Source organism: Vidua macroura, chromosome 1 (genome assembly GCF_024509145.1).
Source record: "Vidua macroura isolate BioBank_ID:100142 chromosome 1, ASM2450914v1, whole genome shotgun sequence".
Taxonomy (NCBI): domain Eukaryota; kingdom Metazoa; phylum Chordata; class Aves; order Passeriformes; family Viduidae; genus Vidua; species Vidua macroura.
In genome coordinates this window covers 77263666-77288152 of record NC_071571.1, presented here as the reverse complement: position 1 = coordinate 77288152, position 24487 = coordinate 77263666, and the positions used below count along the sequence as shown (strand labels likewise).

The 24487-nt window shown below is 38.4% G+C and overlaps 1 protein-coding gene across 1 annotated transcript in view; it reads right to left on the bottom strand.

The window, feature by feature from the left end:
• Positions 1–24487, bottom strand: part of LOC128812911 (cadherin-12) — a 152677-nt gene that overhangs the window by 24908 nt on the left and 103282 nt on the right. Inside the window, exons 5-6 of the mRNA XM_053987577.1 lie at positions 23577–23764; positions 13552–13805 (exon numbers count right to left, since the gene is read on the bottom strand). Of these exons, the coding sequence (XP_053843552.1) occupies positions 13552–13805; positions 23577–23764 (442 nt within the window). The remainder of the gene's footprint in view (positions 1–13551; positions 13806–23576; positions 23765–24487) is intronic.

Sequence of the window (24487 nt, the reverse complement as noted above, 5' to 3'; positions counted from 1 at the left end):
AATGTATCTAGTCTTTCAGGAAGGATAGCTTTGCATTAGTTAAAATATTTTGGCTTAAATAGCAGAGAATTCTGGAATTAGTTTGACAGAAGCCCAAATAAGTTGCTGTCTCTGTACCTTCTTCCAAAGGAGTTCAGCAGTGTAATTTCTCAGAGTGTTATCCTGTGATCTGTATTTCAGCCTTCCCACAATGAATGCTGTCTATACTGCCCATTAGGTGGTGATGCTTAAGGGAAGGATCAAGGAATGGAAGAAGGTATGAATGCTTCTTGTCATTGTTCCATGTGTACCATTTTCATGTATTTCATGTAACACTTGATCTCCCACAAGAAAAGCACAATTTGAGTCTTTGACATACTACTTGATTGGGTTCACAGTCCTTATACGTGGCTCCCTACTTTTCTGATTTTAATCAGGAGGTAGAAGGTTTAGTGATGTTAGCAGTCAGTATCTTACTTGGTCTGGAATGAGTAGTATCAGTGCAAATAAATTACATTTTGCTCCTTTGGAGAAGATCAACCATTATGCCAAATTAATTGACAGGAAAGCAGTGGTTACAGACAGTCAAACTAATGATGGGTCAGAGTCAAGCGAGGGAAGCTGTTAAACTTTTCATAAGCCTTATAAATCTTACATAGGAATTTTAGTAAAACATGGTAGGTAATATAGGAATTAAAATGTGCTGCAGTTCAGTTATCAGCCCTTTCAAACTGCCAATTCTGCCTGTCTACAACTTCCTGTGATTTCTCTTCCCTCTGCCTTTAAAGGTTTTGTTCATTTACTTATCTGACCCTCCAGTCAGCTCCACTGTCTGCTCTGCATTTCTCATTACCAGCTGAGCATCTTATCAAAAGCTGTTGTCATTTGGAAAATGCATTGTTTTTATTCAGTCTCAACATCATTTATCCTGCTTCATTGAGCAGGCAGAGCAGCAAGACAGCCAGGCAGAGGGAAAGCTTTGTCTTGCAATTTAATTAAGTCTCAGTTTTTGGACTGTGAGCAGCAGTAGAAGGCCCATTGGACTTAACACCCTCACTCTCGGCTTAGCAGTCGATCCTGCTATGGTGGGAAAGCAGTAGAGCGCTTTCTATACCAGCACTACGCATTATGGACCCTGAATATAATTTCACCCTGATTTGAAAGGTGTACACTTGCCCTTTGCCCTGCTGCCCATGGTCTGTTCGCTCTCCTTTCATCCAGCCCATAGCAGGAAGAACCTATCACCTGCATTCACCAAGGTACCCAGGTACCAGAGGGCACATCTCACACTTGGTGAAGAAGAGAAGGGCTCTTGTTTTGCTGGTTTAGGTGGGGAAAGAGCATGCTGGGATGAGTGTCTGGATGTATATGAGCATCTCTACTAGTGGGCAGAGTGAGTATAGAAAGATGGAGCAAGTAAACCTGAATAAATACCTCAAACCTTAAGAAAGCTGAGAGGGTGAAAACAGGTGCTATGACTCCGTCAGATAGCCTGCCTCAGTAGAAGCCTAAACTTTATTTTGCACTTGGGTGCATCTGACATAAACCCCAAAGAATAAGATAGAGGTGCTTCCTGGGCTGCTGTTCCCATGCCTGGCCTGGAATGCTTTGCCTTCTGAGAAAGTGCTAAGGCATTAAATATCATAAATAGTGTAAAGGAGAGCTGGCCTACTGGCATATATCCAATATAAATAATCTTTGATTGTTTTCTTTTGCATCAAGTAAATAAATAAATATTAGCTCTGTTCTATATCTTTGGGAACTAAAATCTGAACAAATATCTTATATTTTTATCCATTTAAAAAGCTGAAGTAAAATGCTGATGCTGAGATAATAAAAGGAAAAACAAATAATATAACCATGCTGACTCTAGAGAAAACTGCAGCACACTGTAAAAGATTTATTGCTTGCTTAGATCATCAGTTGGGACTCAGATTGTCAGCTGGATCTACAAGGGGAAACAGTGCAGTCAAGAATTGGAGGCTTCTTTGTGTTGCTTTGAAGACGATTTGGTGAAGTGCTTATAAAATAAGAGATTATTCAGAACAGCTCTGATGCTGCAGAGCTGCTGCATTTTCCTCTTTCATTTCTCCTCCACAAGCCTCTGATGTATCAAGGAATGCAGAATCTACAGAGGTCGGTATAAGTATGAAGTCACCTTTTCAAAGGTTTTATTAATTTCATGAGGACACCAGGCAAAAGTTGCTGGATAAGCATCCCCTTGCTCCCATTTGCATACTGATGGTCTGACCTGAGCAACATCAGGTCCCATGACTTATTCCTAAAATTGGTTCCTCTCTCCTCCTGGGTTGAATTTTTGTGCTGTGTTTCCTTCACACTATTTTCAGATTTATTTTCTAAAATAATCTGTTGTTATAGATGTGTATTCTTACTATTTCAATGAATGCTGACAGCAATTTTTTAGCCATCATAGATGATTCCCTGCCTTTATTTTCCACAGATTCTGTTCCAGCTTATTAAAGATGGATGTCACAGAATCGGAGAAGGGTGGAAGTTGGACCTCTAGAGGACGTCTGGTCCAAGCCCTCTGTTCAAGCAGGGACACCTAGAGCCAGTCATCCAGGAACAACTACAACTGTTTTTTTAAAATATCTCCACAGATACTCCACCACCTTCCTGGGCAATCTGGGCTAATGCTTGGTCAACCTCACAGCAAGAAGTGCTTCCTGTTCCTGATATTCAGAGGAAACCTGTGCTTCAGTTCATGCTCACTGCCTCTTGTCCTACCTCTGGACACCACCACTGAGAAGAAGTTGTCTCCATACCCTTTGCACCCTCCCTTCAGGTGCTCCTATGTGCACTTAGTGCATTTATAACTGTTAAGACCCTCTTGAGCCTTCTTGTCCCTGGACTGAACATTCACAACTCTCTCAGCCTTTTCTCATATAAAGAATACTCCAGTTCCTTCCTCATCTTCAAGGCCCTTTGCTGGACTCCCTTCAGTATGTCCCTGTCTTTCTTGTACTGAGAAGCCCAGAATCAGGACACAGTAAAAACAGAAATATCTGAGATCTGTTTGTATCTACAGTCAGAACATGACTGAAACTTCAAAACACAGAGATCTCAAAAAGTGTAAAACTCTCAAAAACACTGTTGTTTAAACTTTATTATTTAAATTGAAAACAACAAACAAAGTGCAAAATATATAAGAAACTCTATGCAATAACTATTTAAACATAATAATAAACTTGAGTATTTTAGGACAGGAAAGTATAGTCAATGCTTACAAACAGACCTAAAAGACAAATTCAGAAGGAAAGGACTTGGAATCTGACTAGGTTGAAGTGGTCGTTACCCTTGTGGAAAGGGATGAAAGACGTTAAATGAAAATATTGGGAAGCTTATTTATTATTCTATAGTAATGAGATAGCTTCATGGTCGACTTGGGATATCAAAGTGCAGATTACCAACTAACACACTTCCCTGTAGCACATAGGTTTTTCTTAGACATCGTTTTAAGTTCTGAGCCCTCATAATTCTCTGTCAAGCCCTGAGAGATTCACCAATTGAGGTGATATGATAATGGCTGTAGTCATTAAAGCTCTGTTTTAATCTCACAATTGCTTTCTAGAATCCTTGAGAAACCCATTACTGAAGAAATTTGAAATAACAGTTCTTGATGAAAAATCAGGAAGACTATTATTTGAGGTAAAATTACAGTTTGTGCCTCTGGGATAAGAACTGGCTTTGCAAAATCACATTACCAGGTGGCACAAGTGTTGTGAAATAAACCAGAAACTATTATGAACTATTATGATCATATTGTTCCTTTCCCCTCACTTTGGCTATTTAGCTGTTCTCAATTAATATAAAAGCTTTCCTTGCCAGGTTGTTCTTTGCCTTGGATCTGAATGCATACTTCATGATTTTCAGCATCTACTTCCTTCACAAACAGGCCATTTACTGAGAGCTGTAGTCCATAAACTTCTTGGGTCTACACATCTATTTCAGTTCAATCTCTTGACTGACATTTTATAGCATAATATGACTGCATATGCCAACAGAAGATCACTTGCTGTTTTTCACAAGCTTCAGTAAGTTGATGAATTACTGACTGTAAATAAAGGTTACTGGCCTCTCTCAGTTTTAGACTTCATTTTCAGTTGCTTTGGACTTGCTGGACTTAGGAAATAATATTGCAGACTTGAAGTGCATCCAGGAGCTGATCTAGGAAAATTTATACAAGTGAAATGAATCCCACCAGTCTTTTATTTGGGAAGGTCTGATTTTTCACTAGCACAGTCTTTCTGACTTGTGCCAGAAAGTACTTACTTTTGCTCCATGTTCCTGCCAGTCTTGAGAAAACCCACACAGATCAAAATGTCAGTCTGCATGTGTCCCAAAATTGCAAAGAAGGATTTTTAATGCACAACTCCATCTGTTTCCAGTGAACCTGCTGCAGCATCACAGAGGACTAATAAGTGACTACATTTACCTTCCCCACTGACCATGTGTGATCACTTCAGCATATATAGATTTAAGATTAAGACAAATTCACAACGTTTGTAGTAGCTCCAAGCTGATCACTGAATCAAGGTACCACAGACCCTGCATTGATACAACTGAGCCACTTACCAGCTGAGCTGTGATAATTGTCTGTGTGCACCTAGTCCATTGCAAGTGTAAAATAAAACTACCGTGAAAAGGATTGCCATAATAGTTTTTCACACTTTGTTTCATGGTAAAGGTAAAGTAGAGACTGTGCTGCTAGAAAACAGCTCCTTTTGACAGACAATTTATACACAGAAAAAGATTTTTTTCTGCCTTCTGTTTGAAGAGAAGTCACTTTTCTGTCCAGTTAATTTAAACCACCCAGTCACTGGGGAGGAAGACAGGTCATTCAAACCTATAGAATGACAGAGCAGTACATGGGACCATAGGGGAAAATTTTACAGGAAAAGGGCGGTGGAGTAAAGGATGCGATTGCTTGAGTTCATGAAGACAAGTTTAGGAGCTAGAGAATAGAGAACAAAGGAGGAGTCAGAAAGTAAGGAGCAGTGGGAGCCAGAAGTAGGAGTTAATTGTCCTATATCATACCCAGCATTGATGAAAGGTAGGTAGATGGAGATCTTATTGATTATATGGTAGCTTGGTGTTCACTGAGCCAAATGAAAATGGAAAGGAGAGGATGGTGAGGAAAGAGATGTGTCTGCTAAATGTGGCATTGAAGTCCCTGGGTGAGCAAGGATAGGTTGAATTCAATCTACACAGGGACACTCAGCCAATGTCATCCAGTTCTAAATGAAGATGTATCACTGGCCAGAGAGCTGGATGGAGCTAAGACCTCAACCAATCACATGTGTAATTGGAGCTCCTATAAAAGGAGCTGGAGGAATAAATTGGAAGCTGTTTGTCACATGGAGCTTTAGAGTGTGTGTGCATTGTCCGTGTCTCCAACTACCGACACCATGGAACACATTGATAATAGACATAATTGCTAAAGATATACCTTGGGATTCAGAGAAAATTTGGAGGGAAACTCAGTTTCTGTAGTTTTCAAAAGAAGATGAAGTAGCTGGAACAAAGTGAAATAAATACATCAAGATACTGAGATCAAAAAAGGTGACTGTCCTCAGCAGAAGAGGATAGAGCAGGATACCAATGAAGCTAAAGGGTGATGGTTCAGCAGTAAAAATACAGAAACCAACCATGGGAGAAAGAAAGACTGTGGGGTAGGAGACTACTATTAGACAGAGCATAAGAGATATAAGAAAAAGGTGGGCTAGTAGGAGGACAGAAAACTATACCAAGGCATCTGTAGCAGAAACTGAGAAGTAGTTCTGAAGGATTTGAATTAAATAGTTTGGATCAATTAGAACTTGGAATAGAGATTTTAAAAATCGGGTGTGTGACAGGGATTTGATAAAATGGAAAGGATGGAGTATAGCTAAAATTGCAACAGAAACTGACAGGAGGCAACAGAGCAAGAAGTGTGCAGAACCACCAGAGCAGCTGAAAAGGAACCAAAATTCATGAGTCTCAACATCTCTTATCTGTACAAAACTGACTTGTTTCTCTCCAGCATGATGCCATACACAGAAAAATGGATGTCACTTAATCTGTTATTAAATGAAGATGCTTCAGGTGCTGGAACTAGATGTCCCAGATTTGCTATATATGTATGAAACTGTAAGATACATTTTGTCACAGGGTGTGACTTTTCTTTTTGAAGAATAAGTAAATTCAAGAAATGCAAGCACAAAAAAGTTGGAAGAATTATGAAACTGAAAAGTCAAACTCTTACATACTTTAATTCATCTTGTTGGTGCTTGTGCATTAAGATATAGTGTTCTAGGATTCAGGAAGAAATCTTTATTTTCTTGATCTTAACATGACAAGGTATTTTTCTGGGCAAACAGAACCTATTCATAAAAGTGTATGGATCATTGTGAACTAGTTCAGAAAAAAAAATAAGGCTTTTCCTGTGGAAGCACATGCATGGAAAACAGTCTTATCCCTGAGATACTGAGGACAGGACTGACTTATGGATAGTACACATGGCTTTTTACTTTAAAATCACAGTTTCATGACTCTCGATTTGGTCAAGAAAATGCATGGTCCCCACAGCTTTCCTGCTGTGAATGGTTCTTTTAGTTCATAAGGCAAAACTCCCGAGTCAAGCAGAAAAGACCGGAAGGACAGTGTTTTGACATAGAATATGAAACCCATTGTTAATTAGAGCTGTCTGGGATTCACATCAGGGACAATAATCCTCTTATACTTTATGCCAGAAGATCATCTCCATGGAAATCTGACAACTTCAGACGTGTCAGTGCAAAGTTGTTGAACTTCTCACACACTGTTGGACGGAGCTCACTAGGAGGTACTGCAAATAATTCAGTCTTGCCCTCCATTTCTGCTTTCTTGCTATTTAGACAGTTTTGTCTATAACATTCATGCTGTAAGGACACATAAACCAGTGATTTTTAGGAAGTTATAAAACCCCTTGTTCCAGAAGCACAAGGATCTTTACCAAAAACTTTCATAGTTACAAATTATAGACCTTGCAACATACTACAGGACAGCAGCTACTTTTCCTCCCAGTCATCTTCAAACTGCTGTAAACTGGAGGACTCTGAGAAGAAAATGAGATCAGAGCTGTTTTTGCAAGTGCTTTGGGATTTTTAATGGCCAAAATGTACATAGGACTTCACCTTAACATGTTTCTTGAAGCACTATGGATAAAATGGGAATAGACAAAACAGATCACTTGAGACACTTAAGCTCCAGATTTAACACATTTTGAAAATTAGGTGCACTGGGGTAATGTTCCAAAACAGCTGCAAAGCCAGTCACCCTTGCAGGTGTTGAATACCTGCAGCTCTTTTTCTCCTTGTGCTTAATTTCCTGTTCATTACTAAATGTATGCTCTGTGCCCTTTCACTCCAACATCTCTAGCAAATATCTTCCTACAAAACAAACCTTTTAAGGCTTCTGACTTGTCTAAAAATTTGATACCAGTAACAGAAGAAAAGAGAAAAATAATATAACCCTCACCATTTTCAATGTCCTTCAGCAAAATATTTTTCTTTAACGGCTGAACCCGGTTTTCATTCTTAGTCGTTATCTCCCCCTTCCTGATGTGTCTAACATAACAGACATAAAATTTTTGTCTGATAACATGGATTCAGTTGCTGGAAGAAATACTGTTTCTTTTCATGTGAGCTGCTCTAGCTTGCATTGCTCTCTGGAGTTTTCTTTCTGTTGCATACAGTGCAGATTTTATCCTAGTCTTTATTATTTGGCAGAATGCTGACTATTTCTTTTTTCTGTTACGGACTTCTTAATGGGAAAACCATTCCAGGAAAACATTTCACAGAAAATGAATGAATTTGTAGAGAAACTGCAACCAGTAATTGTAGTACCACCAGTACTATCCAGTACTTTGTATGGGCTGTGTCTTCAAAGAGTATGACTTGCTTTTCCCCATTTGTTTAGAGTGCATATTTACTCAGAAGTTGCTTGGACTCTTTTGCAATATGATGAAATTGATTAAGTCCTTCTTTAGCTCTATGAGATCATCTAGATTTTAAGCTGCTAACTGAGCATGATTGGTTAAGATAGAATAAGAACTTGCAAACACATTTAATGCCTTCAAACTCATCTACACTTTTCTAATTTATGGTCTTGTTTTGTTGTTTTTTGTTTGTTTGTTTTCATTTAGAGGATATAAAACTTACAAAATATTGAATATTTATACATTGGTGTATTGGGTTGAGATGGAATTCATTTTCCAGTAGCAGACTTCACAGTGCTGTGCTCTGCATTGACATCAAGAAAGATGTTGATAACACACCACTGCTTTGTCTCCTCATGAACAGCTCTGGTGCAGCATCAACTCTGTGTCTCAAACATTTCCCAAGACCCTGGGAGGGGACACAACTATGTAAATTAAATTAACAAAAGGGACAGACCATACCGTATGACATCAGGGCAGATATAAAAGCTAAGGAAAGGAGGAGGAAGGGGGGACATTTGTCATTTACAGTGTTTGCTTTCCAGAGAAACCACTTTGTGTGTTGAAGTCCTGTGTCCCAGGAAGCAGCTGAACACCCCTTGCTGATAAGAAGTAGAGAATAAACCTTTTTTCTTCAGTTATGCATGCACAAAGTTCCATTTTTTGCTTTAGTAAACTGCCTTATCAAGATATTTTCCATCTAATTTTCACTCCCCATCCAGCTGGGAAAGGGAGTGAAAGAGTGGCTTGGTCGGCAGGTGGCGTGTCTTCAAGGTCAACCCACCACAGTCCTTTTTAGTGCCCATGGAGTGAGACAAAAGCAGTTCTATCTCTCTCTCTCTCTCTCTCACTCTGTCTCTCTGACTGTCTAATTGTCTATCTATCTATCCATCTGTCTATCTATCCATCTATCTATCTTGCATGCTAGAGTAATAGCAGTTATCTAGTAGCAAGCTCCTTTGTGGGACATGAGTTTTGTCAGCTGCCCTCCTTATCTCTCTGTTTTGCTGAGTTTGCTGGGAATGTGTTAACACAAACAATAGCCCTGTGCTTTGCCCTGACATGGCAGCCTTGTTATACAGGGGGAGCTATCTTCTGCGGATGATAAGGAAATGCATCTCCCTCTCCCTGCCCAGAATTGATGTGAATGGGTTTATAATGCAGACTCCCATGGACATTGCTCATCCTTATTTAAGCTGCTTGATAGTCTTAATAGTATTAAGGAATACTATTGGCACACTATGGGATTTGTGGAATCTGGTGTCATCCTGGTGTAAGAGAAAACAAACTTTAAGTATGGAGAAATTGAAATGTGCCCTGAGGCATCCAGTTCCTGGGTGGTAGGGTGTGTGGAAGGATGTGGGCAGGTTTCTAGGGTGGTTATTACCTCCAGTTACCTGTGACTTTACACCTGAACATGTGACCAACCCTGGCAAACCATCAGTGATGGAAGGGTGCCTTGCCCACTCCAGTGAAAGGCAGCAGCTTCTTGCCCCATGCTGGGGCCAGACCTGTGCCTGCCAAGCCACTCGCAGTCCTCGCAGAGGACTGTAGTTGAGGCAGGAACCCAAACTGCATTTGAGGACATTATGGCTGACACAGGGACTCAAACCACAGCAACTACAGTACTTGTACCAGTAGTGAAAACAAAATAATGGATAAGGGAAGCTACAGGTCCATATAATTGATAGGAAAGGGAGGAAGAGGAAAAGAAGGAAGAGGAGAAGGAGGACAATCAGGACAGGAGAGAGCAGATGAAACAGCTGGTCATTCTACAAATAAATTTGAAGGCGTGAGAAAAATCAAATAGGAACCTGAAGTTACCTGTTCCTTGACCTCATCAGAACCTTGAGACTTGCAGAAAGACTGCAGTCACTAGCCAGGCGATGCTGGGATAACAGGGCTGACAGTCAACAATTAGAAGGTCATGAGGCCACAGCAGCTAAAATCCCTTGCTAGAGATGGGGAAATTGAAGGAGGAATTGGAAAAGAAGGAGCAATTTGCAGTCTCTAGAGATGGCCTCTGTAAAGCATGAGGGCACGAAATCCATTTAAGGAAGATCTTGTGAATTTCCCAGGAAGGTGGATCACTGCAGATGAAGGTATCCAGTCCCTGAGAGAATTAGAAGTCCTGGAAGTGCTCTATAGTAAAATAAAAAAGAATAATGTCCCTGTCTATGTTTAGGGACAAATTTTAGGAGAAAATGCCCTGGAATGAGCATTTCCTCTAGAGAGAAGGGCTTTGATAATCCTGTTTGCCAATAAGAGAAATAAATCCTGGCAGGTGAATGTGAAAAAACACCAAAACTCTTTATTAACAAAGAAAAAACCAAAAGGGTGCCCACAAGGCACAGAAAAGGATTGAATAAATGCTAGATACTGAAATTTCAAATACTTAAGCCCAACCCCCCATCAGACAGCACAATCATGAAGCAAAGATGGAGGCTGCCCTTCTTTGTATCAGGGAAAGGGGTTAGCATAGCCACATAGGAGTTAGCATAGCCAACAGGAGTTAGCATAGCCACTCACGCAGAATAGATGGGAATCTTTCTGTTGTTAGTCTCTTCCTCACAGAAGGAGAGGCTGGTGGCTTTTAGTGTCCTTTCTCATGTTGGGTCAGCTGCTTTGAGGTCTCAAGTTTGGGCCAGCCTCCCCCACCAACTCCCCAGATGGGTGAAAAAAAAAAGTCAAAAGAAAAAAAAAGGCAGAAACAGTTCAAGGGAAAAAAATGAAAAAGAAAAAGAAAGTAACTGTTTCTGGGCATAAGCAGACAATTACAAATAAAGTATCATTATAAAATCACGCCAAGACAGTCCCTAAAAATTCAGAGGATGTCCTTTGCACAATGGCCATATGGAGGAAGGTGGCTCAAAGTGCCCAAGAAACATCATCATATAACAAGTTGTCCCAAAACAAGAGGTCATGATGGAACTTTCTGCATGGTAGGAAACCATTGGAGGTGGAAAGATGTTGTGTGGAGTCCTACACAATGACTGCTGAAGGAGAAGGAGAGTCAAACCTATTTGCAGGAGTGAAAGCCATCCAACTAGCTCTAGAGATCACTGAATAAAAAAAGTGACCTCTATTCTGTTTTTGCACTGAATCCTGGATGGTATCTAATGTCCTGTGGTGGTGGCTGCAGCAATGGAAGAAGACTAACTGGCAACACAGGGGCAAACACATGTGGGCTACTGTATTGGGGCAGAACATCGCTGTCCAGGTAGAAAATATGACTCTGAATGTAGCTCATGTAGATGTACAGGTGCCCAAAAGTCATGCCACTGAAGAACACCAGAACATCTGTTCATGTTTTTCTGTGGGCATAAACCAGCTGAATCAACTCATAAATGTGACCCTGGGAGGACTTACGCAGCTTATTGGTGTAAGGGGTCAGCAGGAAGAGCAGTGAGACTAAAATGTAGGGGTATTAACTGTACATGAGCATCTGGACACTCAAGTGGTGAGTTCAGAGTTAAAAAATGTAGACATGGACATTATAAAATGGCTTAGGATTCAATATTCCAGTGAACACAGTATGTAGATAAACCATAGAGAGAAAATTGTTTTTCTTGTGTAGTTGCAAATACAGAATTAGTAAAAAGCACTTGAGTCTCCTAGGAGCATTTGTGAAACAAAAAAACTCTCACTAAAGACTGGTTATACATCCAAATGATTCTACTGTCATATGAAAAACTGCTCAACAATGTGATTAAGGGCTTTCTATCTGGTTGCAAGAGAGTATGGTTTTCAACAGAATATTGACTTCACTGGGGCTATTTTCATAGGCTACCACCAGAGAAAAACAGTTCAGACTTCTGTCTTTATCAGTGAAGGTTTTGATGCATTGTCAGAGAAGGAATGTGTCACAGACTCAAAGACAAATTTCTATATTAAAAACAAATGAAGATTATATTAAAAAAAAAAAGTGAAACAAACAGCAATAGTATATAGTTTTAAGCAAAAATTAACAGTGACTTGCCAAAGCAGGAGCTAAATAGTTACTGTTGTATGTTATATTTTTGCATATGATTACAACTAGCATGCTTATTGTATGTTATGAGTATAAGTACTGACACAAAATACACATAATTAATAAACATGGATTTAAACAATCCAAATTCAATTTTTAATCAAATATGCATGAATTTGTAAGCACTTGGTAGATACTAGTCGCATTTTCCTGTTCCTCTTAGTCCTATTTGATAAACATTAATATTTAAAGGTTGATGACATGCACTGTGTCTTTAATATTCCTTATGAAAATCTGGGGATAAAAATGTTTCCTGAAGTCAGGTAGGCCTAGCACAAATTGGTACTGGAAGTATGTGTTAACAACTGCCTACATCTTAGACTGTGTCCAAGTTTTAAGGAGCTTCCTTATCAGTACATTACTCTGGTTCACTTTAATCTTTGTAATGTGGCTGTAAATAGGTTCTCAAAATCAATGTATTACTTTCTATACCAGATCCCCCCTCTTTTTATTTCATTAAAATAACCTATAGCAATAAATGAGAGGCTTGCTTGGTAGGAGTTTCCTTGTGCTGAACACAGCCATGTTGGTCAGTAATCATGTCCCTGCAGCCTCAGCCAGGATACACATGATGATTGTTTATGAGACCATTTGTTCTTTGCAAGATGTAGAGAGTAAGTGGTGAAAGGGGCAGTTCTATGACTCATTGAAGTCTAACTCAAACAGATGTAGCATGTAAAACCTTCTTTCTCACTACTGTACTTTGGAGATATTTTTGTGGAAGACCCAGTGTAGAGGACCAGACCTAAGCACATTTTTTCTCAAACTTTCTGAGCATTGCTTCAGGAAAGGTGTGATCAGAGGAGAGAATCCTGCAGAGGTGGGGCTGGGCTGTTCTCAGCCAACTTCTTGCTCCACCTTTAGACTCATTCTCAGCTTTCACCTTCCAACTCATGTATGCTGACTGTGCATGTGCTAATAAAACAGTGTGAAAAATCTACTTTATGTAAGAGGTGTGCACCAGGTTAACTATAAAAGTCATGGATTGGGCCCCCTCCATCTCTCTGGAGGTGTGTTGCGGCACGTGAGCCAGCATGTTCTGAGGAGATTGTTGTGGGAGTTGAGAACTTGTTGAATTGTAGCTTACAAAACGAAGGGCTACCACTCTTGTGGAAGTACACTGTAAGAATTTAAGGGCTTGTTAGCCAACACCTTGTGAGTCAGAGTTATAGTGATAGTACAATAATAGTATGAGAGTTCCCTGACGTGTCTTTGTTCAGCCTGAAGGAGAATTTAAAGCAAATATCATGTCCTCTGCCAGTGGGTTGTGCCATGCAGACACCATGCTATTCCTTAGTCTTAACACACCATCTCTGAAGTCATGTCAGCGTGTGGTAACTTACATGATCAGTATGATAAGAAGCTGTGAGCACTTCATGATAATTCACCCAAACGAGCATCTCCTTCCAATATTTTTTCAGAGCATCACTTATCTGTTACAGTGACAGACTAAGTATATTTTATATCTTCACACTAAGTTCTTTGTCAGTGCATCCAACTGTCAGCAGCACTTTGCATTGTCAGAGAGTTACTAAAGGAGGAAAAGCTCTCAAAGCTCTCTTACCTAACTGAGCTGCTGCCAGCATCGAGGTCTTGTGCTGTCACTGCACCTATAATGGTCCCCACTGGTGTATCCTCATAGACTTCCATTGTGTACATGGGCTTGCTGAACACTGGAGGTTCATCCATGTCCAACACATTTATCTTCACAGTGGCAGTATCTTTGAATGGACCCACTGAGTGAAATCGATGGTCAAGATGGAGATTGGAGGCCTCCACCTTAAAGGTGTATGCCTTCTTTGTTTCAAAGTCTAATGGCTGTAGAAAGAACAAAAGCAAAACATTAGATATGACTAAAAATTAGACATTGCAAAATAACTTTGGTTGGATTAATCTGACAAAACTTAAGATGCCTTTTGTGTAAAACTCATCTCCTGAGCTAATCAATCATTTAAGTTTGTTTTGCAATTCATCTTATGCTAAGGTGAATTTTGAAATAGGTCAGATGAATCATAGTCAGGAAATTACTGCTTCTCTACATCAAAAAAATCAGGATGACTGGCATGGATGTAAACAGTTACAGTGTAGATATCTGAAGTTAAATGAGTGAAATTCATCTCTTGCAAATGAGCTGAGTGAAGGTTAGTCAGAGATTTGCATTTGCAACTCCCATGCACTGGCAATCAGCTGTCTCTAGTGGATCCAGCTCCTTAAATAGAAGATTTCCTGGGTTTTTTTTTAGCAGGAAAGGCTTTCAGAAGACCATGACAGTGATGAAGATGAGCCCAAATGAAAATTCTGATATATATTAATGAGTCAAACCAAACTTCTGGTATGATTTAGAATGTGAATTCTAACTTGATCTGAAACAAGCTTTTCCTGTAAAATGTCGATCTTAGCAGTGAACTGCTATTCATGCCATATGTTTGATCTGCATGTACTTTGCAAAATGCAGGCTTTGGCTCTGTCTTACGATCCTAGGTGTAATTCATAAGGTCTTGAAGATGACACAGCAGCTTTTGTGTAGTTATGTGGGGTTTTGACAGAATGTATTCTGCAAAATAAGGTTTTGATGTGGGTTTCTGTCAACGCATATCAATTTAGTGCCTTTACTTCTGGAAAAGTAATCATCTCAAAACCCTTAATGCAGTCTTATTTACTTGAAAAGATGCAGAAGCTTTATTTTCATTTAAAGAGTTTATCTGCCTTGGCTTTCATGTTTTGAACATTTCTAACAAAGCCTTTTTCCTGATGTCTGGGTAACACTGGCACCTAGTGGTTTCTGCCTATAATTGTTAAGCTGGAAATTTGCTAATAGGAATGAATAAAAAAGAGCAGGTTTACATGTGTATGAACAAGAATATTTCAATGTATGTTATTTTTTTCCCTAGGGTTTTCAGACAGTTGTCACAGTCAGGATAGATTTAAATTCTTCAGTTTTCTGACTTATCACAACAGGACATAATTGGCCAGATGACTGACTGGTGTAAATTGAAATAGCTCCATTAAAATCAATTGAGTTACCTTGACTTGCATTATTTGAACAGCTACCATAATGATTATAAATCCTTATAAAAGACTTTGTAATTTCAGTAGACTAGATGTTCAGGTGGTTTTTTTTTTTTTGTTGTTGTTGTTTTTTTTTTTTTGTGTGTGTGGGTTTTTTTTTTTTTTTGAGCTGGGAACTTAAAATTAGCCATAATAATTTTAATACCATAGAAATAATAATACTTGAAAGTAATTCACTACGAAACAGAACCATCCTTCTACAGACAAAATTACCAGAAAAGTCGGTATGTGCTGCACCTTTGTGTCTGGACTGACAGAAAGAAGGAGAAACTAAGCCTAAGAAGAAACAGACAAAATTAAGTCTGGTAGATCTCATGTCCCAGTAGTGAAACCCTAAGATGTTGCCTTCACTAAAAATAGACACGTTGGTCCATTATCCAAATTGCTGCCACACTGTATTTTCATTTTCTATACTATTCGTGCACACTTGTTATGCATTGCCAAAATAATTTTACCCAAAAGAAAAAAAAGAAAAAAAAAAGAAAAAAAAAAAGACAATTCTTCCCCAGATATTCATATAAATTGTTAACACATTTTCAAAAAACATAATAAGAGGAGAAATCTGAAGTTTAAGGACTTAGTCCGGAGAAGAAAAAGTCAGGGGTTAAGCTAGAGAGAAATTATTACGACAAAGAAAGTAAGAAATCTAAGCTCCCACATAGGTAGTAATTCTGGGTAATACCTTGTATGTATCTTTCATACCACCAAAATTGTATTAAAGTTTTTCAGATTGGCTCCTGTAATACATCAGTATATTTGCAAAGAGATGTATTAATAGAAAGAGTCATAATTTATGTAGTCTTTGCAGGCTATCTTGCACAAAATTACTCTTTAAGCACTTACACCAGATCATGGTGCATGGCCAGTGCCTAATCACAACATTTCATGATGCAAGGGGAAGAGAAAGCAGGAAGATTTCAAACAGTTCTGTCTATTGGTATGTTCAGACTGGCATATTTCAGTGCACAGGTACCCAGGAAGCAGGCAAAGTGGCCACATTATTTCTCTACCCCCCAGCATTATGGGGAAATACTAAAGTATATTTTTAAAAGACAGTGTGATCCCAAGAAGGGATAATGTTTTTTCACTGTAACCTCAGAGCAACTCACCCTCTCTTTCTGTCCTTCTATGGGTCTGATGATAAATATAGTTAGAGGTTATGTGGCCAGCGCAAAGCACAGATGGCAGTCAAAATAAGAAGAGACAGGCTGAAAGTGATGAGCCATCAGGAGAGAAAGAAATCAGTGACAGACTCCCACAAAATAGCAGAAATTAGCCTTTAGCCCAAGTGAGGCTAAACTGCAACTGAAATGTATAGAGAGTTGGGAAAGTTTGCAATTGGTAAACCTAGGACTTAATTTCAAATAGAAGAAGATTTTGTACAACATATATCATGTAACAAGAGTATGGGGATTATATGCTAAAATCTCCTGATCAGTTCTGGTTTTCCCATATTTGAACAGTTAGGTCATACAGATAGCATTGACGGTTTAAGATTTAGGCTTTTTTCTGAATTGTCCAGAATCTGCCTGAAAACAGTAGAATTTAATGTCTGCATAGGTTTCAGGCAAAACCTTTAAGATTTTTGACTTTTGGATTAAAATATGTTAAAACCCCATTTTATTATATTTTTAATTTTTAGTAGATAAAATCTGTCAAGTTAATGAGTGGTCCATACCATATTTTACCTGTTTTTGTTACTAAACCAAAAAAAACCCCACCAAACAAACAAAAAACCCCCCTCATCACTGTGTTTTGCTATTATATAATAGCTGTCTGAGGGTACTCAGTCCCATTTTTATTTTGAATCTGGAATGTCATTAAGGAAACAAACACAGTAGAATGTTTGAATCGTACAAAAACTCCAAACCAGCCCTGTAAGTTTCTTGAAATGTTTTTCAATTAATCAGATTTTAATGAAATTACTTCCTAGAATTTTTTTAATAAGCAAGAGAAATATTTATTCCTTCTATAAATGTAATTACATGCAGAAGGTAAACTTGAATAAGACCTTTATTTTGCAAAGGGTTGTTTTTTTTTTGTGCAGTACACAGAATTTTTGTCAATAGTAAGGCGATGCCTTATTAACTGTGAACTGTTCAATAACTGAAGTATTTCTAATTGATATTCTAAGTACCACTGACAGAACAGATATATTTGGCCCCCTCAACTTGTCCTCATCTGCTTTTTCCTATGTTGAGGTTACAAGCTGCTCTATATAGTTGCCTGGTAAAGTGTTATCAGCATATACACACCTGTGCACAGCAAAGCCATTCTACAAATCCCCAAATCAAATACATACCGACAAATCACTTTACATTGCAATTCTGTAAGTACCATGAATGGACTTATTTAATATTACTAGGACAGCACAAAACCAGCTCTGTATTAGAAATAAATATATTTTGAAATATTGCTGTTTTCCACATTCAAGGCAGAAGTTAAGAAATGCTGCTATAGTGGGAAAGAGAGAGAAATAATTAAAGAACTGAAAGAAAAAAAATAGTCCGAAAGATATAATGAATTCTAATGATAAGCACAACAAGGATGGAAAAAGAATTACCCTGTCAGTTTGTTCTGCTTCACAAAGAGGCAGGACTGGAAACTCCAGAAATTTCTGCTTTTTATCCACACATATCCACACATAAGAAATACTCTCTCACATAAGAGAGTATTGTTTCTGATAGAGACTTCACCTACAATGATGAAAAAACTATATTTTGGGATGAGATTTTAAGCCCCAGGACATATGGATAGTTATGGATAGTAGGACTGGGTTGACAGGAAGTGCATAATAACTTAGTCTTGACTTCAAACTAGCATTGTGCAATTGCAGAATAGCTCTGGGTCATATGTGCTGGTCTCAAAAGCTGGAAACACTTTCCAGCTTTTCCCTTCAATTGGGCTGAGCGCCTATGCATTTTGTTAAATATTGGCATAAGACAATTTGCTATCCATTGACACAATTTCTGTATGAGCAGTTAAGTTTCAGTAACTGAACTTCTGCATTAGATTCTAAATAGCATAAGGAAATAAGTGATTTTACAGAGCAGGTTTAGTAATGTAGGCTCTAGATCAACCAGGATCATTCATAAGTCAGAGTTGAGAAGGCACAGTAAAAAACAAGATCTGTAGTGAGTATTTCAAGATTTGATGGCAAGTGGGCAAAATATATGTCTGTTCTGTATGTGGAGAAGGGGAGAAGCTGACTAGTGTCAGGGATTCAGTTGTTTGCTGCTCTCAAGCATCTCACCCATTTCTGAAGGTGTCTTTCCCTGTTCCAGGGAAACTCAAACCAAACAGCTCTATCCACAAACTTCAAAGACTTAACATTTCCTCTTCCTTACCTGTGGGGAATGCTGGGCTCCAGGACGGTTTGGATGGGTGGTGATGAAGGATCTCTGAAGCCAGGTCTTTAGAAAATGTGGTTTATTATAAAGGGTGAAGGGCCCTGCTTGGATTTGCTAGCTGCAACTCATGGCAGGCCCAGGGAGAGCGGGGGGAGAGAGAGAGAGAGAGAGAGGGTTCCAGGTGAGGGTCCCTAAAGGAAGTTCCAAGAGAGTGTCCGGTCCCTTGGCCACACCTTATCAGGGTGGGCTGGGACAGGACTTGGGCCAATGGGGTTACAGATACCTGATACTTCAGGGGAGGGTTACAGGTATGGGATGAACCACACATTGGGGGTGAGACAGAACATTCCATTTGACCTTTGGATCTATCTGTAGGTAAGGGGCATTGTTTAATAATCAGAAGGGGGGATTGCTTTCAATTTGGCTGTACTATTGTTTTCTAGTTGCTCAGTAATTAAGGTTTGGTATCTCAAATCTTGTTCTCATCTCAATATCTGTATTTTCTAAATCTTTTGCCAGGCCATCATATTTATAGGGCTTTCCTATTTCATCTTCCCCAACACTTACCTTTCCTGTTCTTTGTGATTGTATCTGTACAGAGCTCACCACTTTCTGCCTGTACTGAAGGACTTAATTTCACCTGCTCTTCATCCTCAAAATGTACAACCACTATTCCCACTCCCGCAAACCCATGAGTTATGATTACAGGCAGACAGTGCCTGTGCTCACCCTTGCAGAGAAAATTCCCTGCTTTTGGAGAAAGAAGGGTGGGGTGGCGTGTGGTGAGAATTCTGTACAGTTTTGGTAGTAAAGCAAGGAGTAGCTTTAACGCAGTTCTCACTGAAGGACCCCAGGAGTCTGCCTTATGCTCACTCTTGTGTGGTACAGGCGTTCTCAGACTGCTCTAACATTACAGCAACATCTCAGAGCTACATACGTGGGCTGTCCCATGGGCAACACAACTGAACTTAGCCTTCAGTCAAAGCACTATTTACTGATAGCACTTAAAGGCTTCTAAAAAGTGCCTCTTGAGGTTAAAAGGAAGCATACACTCCTAATACTTCCCTGCAGCTTCTGGTTCTGTTCTTTGTCCCCCAGTTTCTTCTATTTTATCATTGCTAAATTTAGTTTCTCATTGTGCAATGCTGTGACATACTGGGATTTCATGGCCACAGCTTTGTCATCTGATCTGTTAATTTTAGTAGTGGTGCACAACTTACAGAAAACAAGATGTGTTTGTCCCCTGAATTTCCACTGAACCATATGGAGAAGTTCACCCAGTATAGTGGAGCAGTGTAGGATCACAACAGGTGGAGCCTAGAAACAGTTGTTTTCCAAGATTTTAATGAAACACTGCACAAATTAGTAAAATGATGTCTTCAAGCAGAACAAGTTCAGTGCCTGAACCCTACTCATTTTCTGGATTAGCACATGCTGAGTCAATTAAAAGGCTTCTGCACAAAATGGAGATATTCTATAATCTCATCCTTGGTTTAATAAATTTAGCGACAACTTTTCAGAGAGGTTGGAATCTCCTATTTTCCTTTACTGTTGTGCCTGGTCATTAAAGATTTCAAAATCAGTCCCTTGCCTGGGACTGACACATCTGGGGCCACTATACTCTGGCATGAAGGAGATGGCCCCTTCTGTTACCATGTTTCTTATAGCTTACACCCACTGTAGCTTGCTGAAGATTCAGATACAATGGAAGATGCTATCTAAATACCAAATGTAATAAACAGTGTATTAAACAACACTAGACAAGGGAGGGAATTATAATTCTATTCCTAACATAGCAATATTTATTACTCTTACAGAGAACTGTATACAGCACTACCCTTAAGCCAAGTTTCCCACCCCCCACCCCCCCTTTTTAGGGATATTATTTTCCTTTATTTTTTATTTTGAGAGTAAAAACATATTGCAGTACTAACCACAGAGTGGTGCTAGATGGCATTTGGATGATTTATTTAGCAGAATTTAAGAAAAGCCATTTCATTTTTAATACATGTAATTAGAACAAGAGTAGTAGTAATCAAACTTATATAGGATCATGGCACAAAAAAAAAAAAAAAAAAAAAAAAAAAAAAAAAAAAAAAAAAAAAAGCAACCAAAACAGTTGATTTAAGACCTTCAACTTGTCCAGCTGTAGCTGCTCTTACCCATTTCAAAAGCAGAGAATGGCATCCCTGAAGCAGAGAATGGCCTTCTGTTCTGCATCCATCAACACACTTAGTGTGCTAAAAGGAACAGTTTAGTCTGTGCGATTTTTTTCTCATCAAATGTATTTTCCACCAAAAATAAAGGTAGCCCAGGAAGGCTTCATTTTTTATCAATTTTGATATAGAAATCTCTCAATGTTTTTCTGCATAATAACAGACCAAAAAAGCATCTGTGCAGTGATGGACAGTTTCTGGCTGCAAGAAATTTTTCAGAGAAAATAAAAGCAAATTTTATAAATGTTTTTGATGTGTCTCAGCACTGAATTACTGCAGCACTTACAGCACATGCTTACAGAATATGCTATAAGAGAGAAGAAATTTCAAACCTGTTTTTAAAGCATATAGCACTTTTTATTAGTGGCTTTCACTGTTTATTATTTATAATTCTTAACTGAATGTGTCAGTCTTATTCATTCACACACTTTCATTTTTAAAAAGACTTCAATACATACTTAAATATTTGCATAATTCCACAAGGTCACATCAGGCTGTGTCAATTTTTTTGCTTCACCTCTCTAATTTTCTTTCTGCATGGCCTAATGACATCCTTAAACACTTGAGTTGCCTGCCCACTTTTCCAAATATTATATAACCTCTTTTTTCTCCTTAGTTTCTTCAAAAGCTCCCTGCCTAGACAGGTCAGTTGTTTTTCCTGCAGCTGTAGCTTGTCCTGTAGCTAGTCTTTTGACTCATAGGAAAAGCCTGCTCCTGCAACTTCAATATTTCTTTCTTGAAATATGTCTATCCTCCCCGGACCCCTTTGTTTTTAAGGGCTGTTTCCCAAGGTACTTGCTCATCAGCATCCTGAAGAGGCTGAAGTTTGCCTTCCAGAAGACCAGCGTAGAAATCCAGTCCATGTTGTTGATAGCCCTCCTTGTTTCACTGAACATTGAAAACTCTATGATCACTGTAACCCAGACAGCCTCTGACCACCACATCTCCCACCAACCCTCCTCCGTCTGTAAACAGAAGGGCTAGCAGAGCCCCATCCCTGGCTGGTGATCTTCAAACATTCTCCAGCTGCTTACAGAATAATATATCCACCTCTTCATCCTGGTTGGGTGGTCTATAACAGACTCCCACCAGGATGTCTGCCTTGCTGGCTTTCCCCCTGATCCTTACCTATAGGCACTCAACCTCATCACCACTGACCTCAAATACTATCTTGCCAGCCCTTAAACCACTTATTGGTAGCATGGGTTTTCCTGTTCCTTTCATCATTCATCTCTGCTACTGAAGGAAATGAGAACAGCACTGCCTGCATTCCTGTCTCATCAACCAATCGACCCAGAGCCTGGAAGTTCCTTTTTAATTACTCTGGCACCCTTTTTATCAACATCATCACTGGCAATCTGGACAACCAGCAGCAGGTAATACATACACTTAACCACAAGTATGGAAAATTCTATTGTTGTGTATAAAAAAAAAAAGAAGCACAGAGGAGGCTAAGGACTAATGCAAGGAGAACTGAATTCTATCAAAACCTGCTCTTGATGATGAAATATTAGTTTTTTAATGGTTCCTACTTACTGCATTTTCTGACTGGCAGTGCATATAGAGGGGTACGCAGCTGCTAAGCCTGACAGCTCCAGATGGACCCATTTTTGAGTCATCTGCATGGAAGGAAAAAGGTGACCAGAAGGGTTTTTAAAAATGAAACTAAGTCTACAAATTCCCATTAGGAGGAAACGTAACACTCAAACCTTTAGTCAGAAAAGAAGGAGGGTGTTAAGAGGTCAAAGAGTTTGTGTCTCATTGACAAATTACTTCCTGTGAGTATAGTGGCTTCCATTTTATGTCATTAAAACTAGCAGAAGAATCAGTAACTTGACATCATCTTGTTCTTTAATGCACCCATGTATAATTTACTATTTCCCAGGTCAGGAGGGACTTCCATTATTAGAAAGAATATAATACAAGTATAGATCAATGGTCAGAGCCGAGGAAAGTTAAGAACCAGTATTCTAAATTTTCTTAGAATTAAAGCTTCACTTTTCCTAAAGCTTATCTTAATATACATGTCCAGAACTCCTTCCTTGCCAGACCCTTCTGAAGTGTTCAGCTAATAATTTGGTTTTTTTACAAAAATTTACACCTACAAGCCTGAGCTGTCTATAAAACATAACTGTGCCTTCCAAAATGACCTGTGGTTCAGATTTCTTTCTACTGAACAAGTTAATCATTGGTATATATGTAAATGCCTGGGATCAGAAAATAACAACTGGTTAAAATGTGACATTCCCTTTTTTTATTTCTCCTACTGAGTGCTTTAATCATTAAATTCTGAATGAAAACACCCTTTCCATCTTGGAAATTTATGAATTCAATAATCTTTAACTTATTTTAGTGTTCTAAAATAACATCAATGACTGAGATGTAGTGTGTTTCCCTGCATGAGTATCTTGTAACCAGCTACTTGGAACACTATCATGAGTTTGGAAGTAGGACATGGCTATTTGCCATTTGGGACTTTTCTACCCTGAATAAAAACTGTGTTCACCATAGTAATTTACAGTATTCATTATCAAAATACCAAACACAAAGTCAAAATATTAAAAATAAAATGCTTTAAGTCAAAATTTATTACATTTTATATAACATAAAATATAACTCATTCCATGCTCTGAATTAAAATGTTTTAATTAAAATAGTTTTAGGTAAAAAACTTACCAAACAAGAGAAATTGTACTTTCTAGACAGAGATTAGAATTACTTCTTCACCATGACATTATTTATGAAACATCATATCTAATTGTATGTGAAATGAAAGTCTAAAATGCAGTGCCTTTTAAAATGAAAATCACAACTGTGGATTCAAATAGAGATATAAACTACTTACGTAGCACACTATAGTGAACTAGTTATGATGTAAAATTGCAAAACGTTTCATTCCCTTATCTGGTTTACCACTTGAGCCATAGGCACATCCACCCATCGGTACCACGTACCTTTTTCAGTTTAATGACTCCTTCCTGGGTGTACTCATCTGTCGTGATGTCAAACAAGTTTCCTCCATCTCCTGGAACTATGTTGTACTCAATTTCTGCATTTTTCCCAAAATCAGGGTCCACAGCTCTGATCCGTCCAATAGCAGAACCAATGTGAGAGGTCTCAGGTACTTTTAAATGGAAGATACCTGTGACAAAGTGGTAGACAGTCATTCTTGGGATTTCTTGATAATTGACAGAGGTATTGCTGATTAAAATCATGGAGCCTGGGAAAACTAAAAAGACCTAAATAATCTAATTAAAATTAGGAGATGAAAACAACAAAGGTTTTGAAAAATATATTCCAGCTTTATCTATTGACTTTCCCTAGATTCTAGATTTTGTCCATTGCAACTGTAAAGGCATTAGTGTCTACATCTCTTGAGATATCTATCTATATTTCTATCTTTAAATTTCACATGTGATTGACTCTCTTGAATTAAATTGTACTTATACACAGTAGTACAATTAGATACTACATGTTTTTAAACACTTTACTAATTCTGTTTGGGTTTTTTGTTTGTTTTTCATTTTGTTTTGCTGTTGTTTCCTTGTCTTTGGTTTTTTTTTGTTTTTTTTTTTTTAAGAAAATATGTTTATGACTTTCACATTTATTGAAAGGAAGAATTCATTGGAAAAAGTTTTCACCCATTTGTTTAAAATTCATTACTATAAATAAATGTACAACTCCTTTTGGAAGATATAGAGTATTGTCCATACATGAACCACCAGAGGGTGCTCTTACTAAAATTTCAGAGCTAAACAATTTTTAGCTTAGAACATTTTTGCTTTTTTGCTTAGAGCACAGGCTATAATTAAAAAAAAAAAATAAAAACAAACTAAAAAAAATACACACTTTTAAAATAAGTATT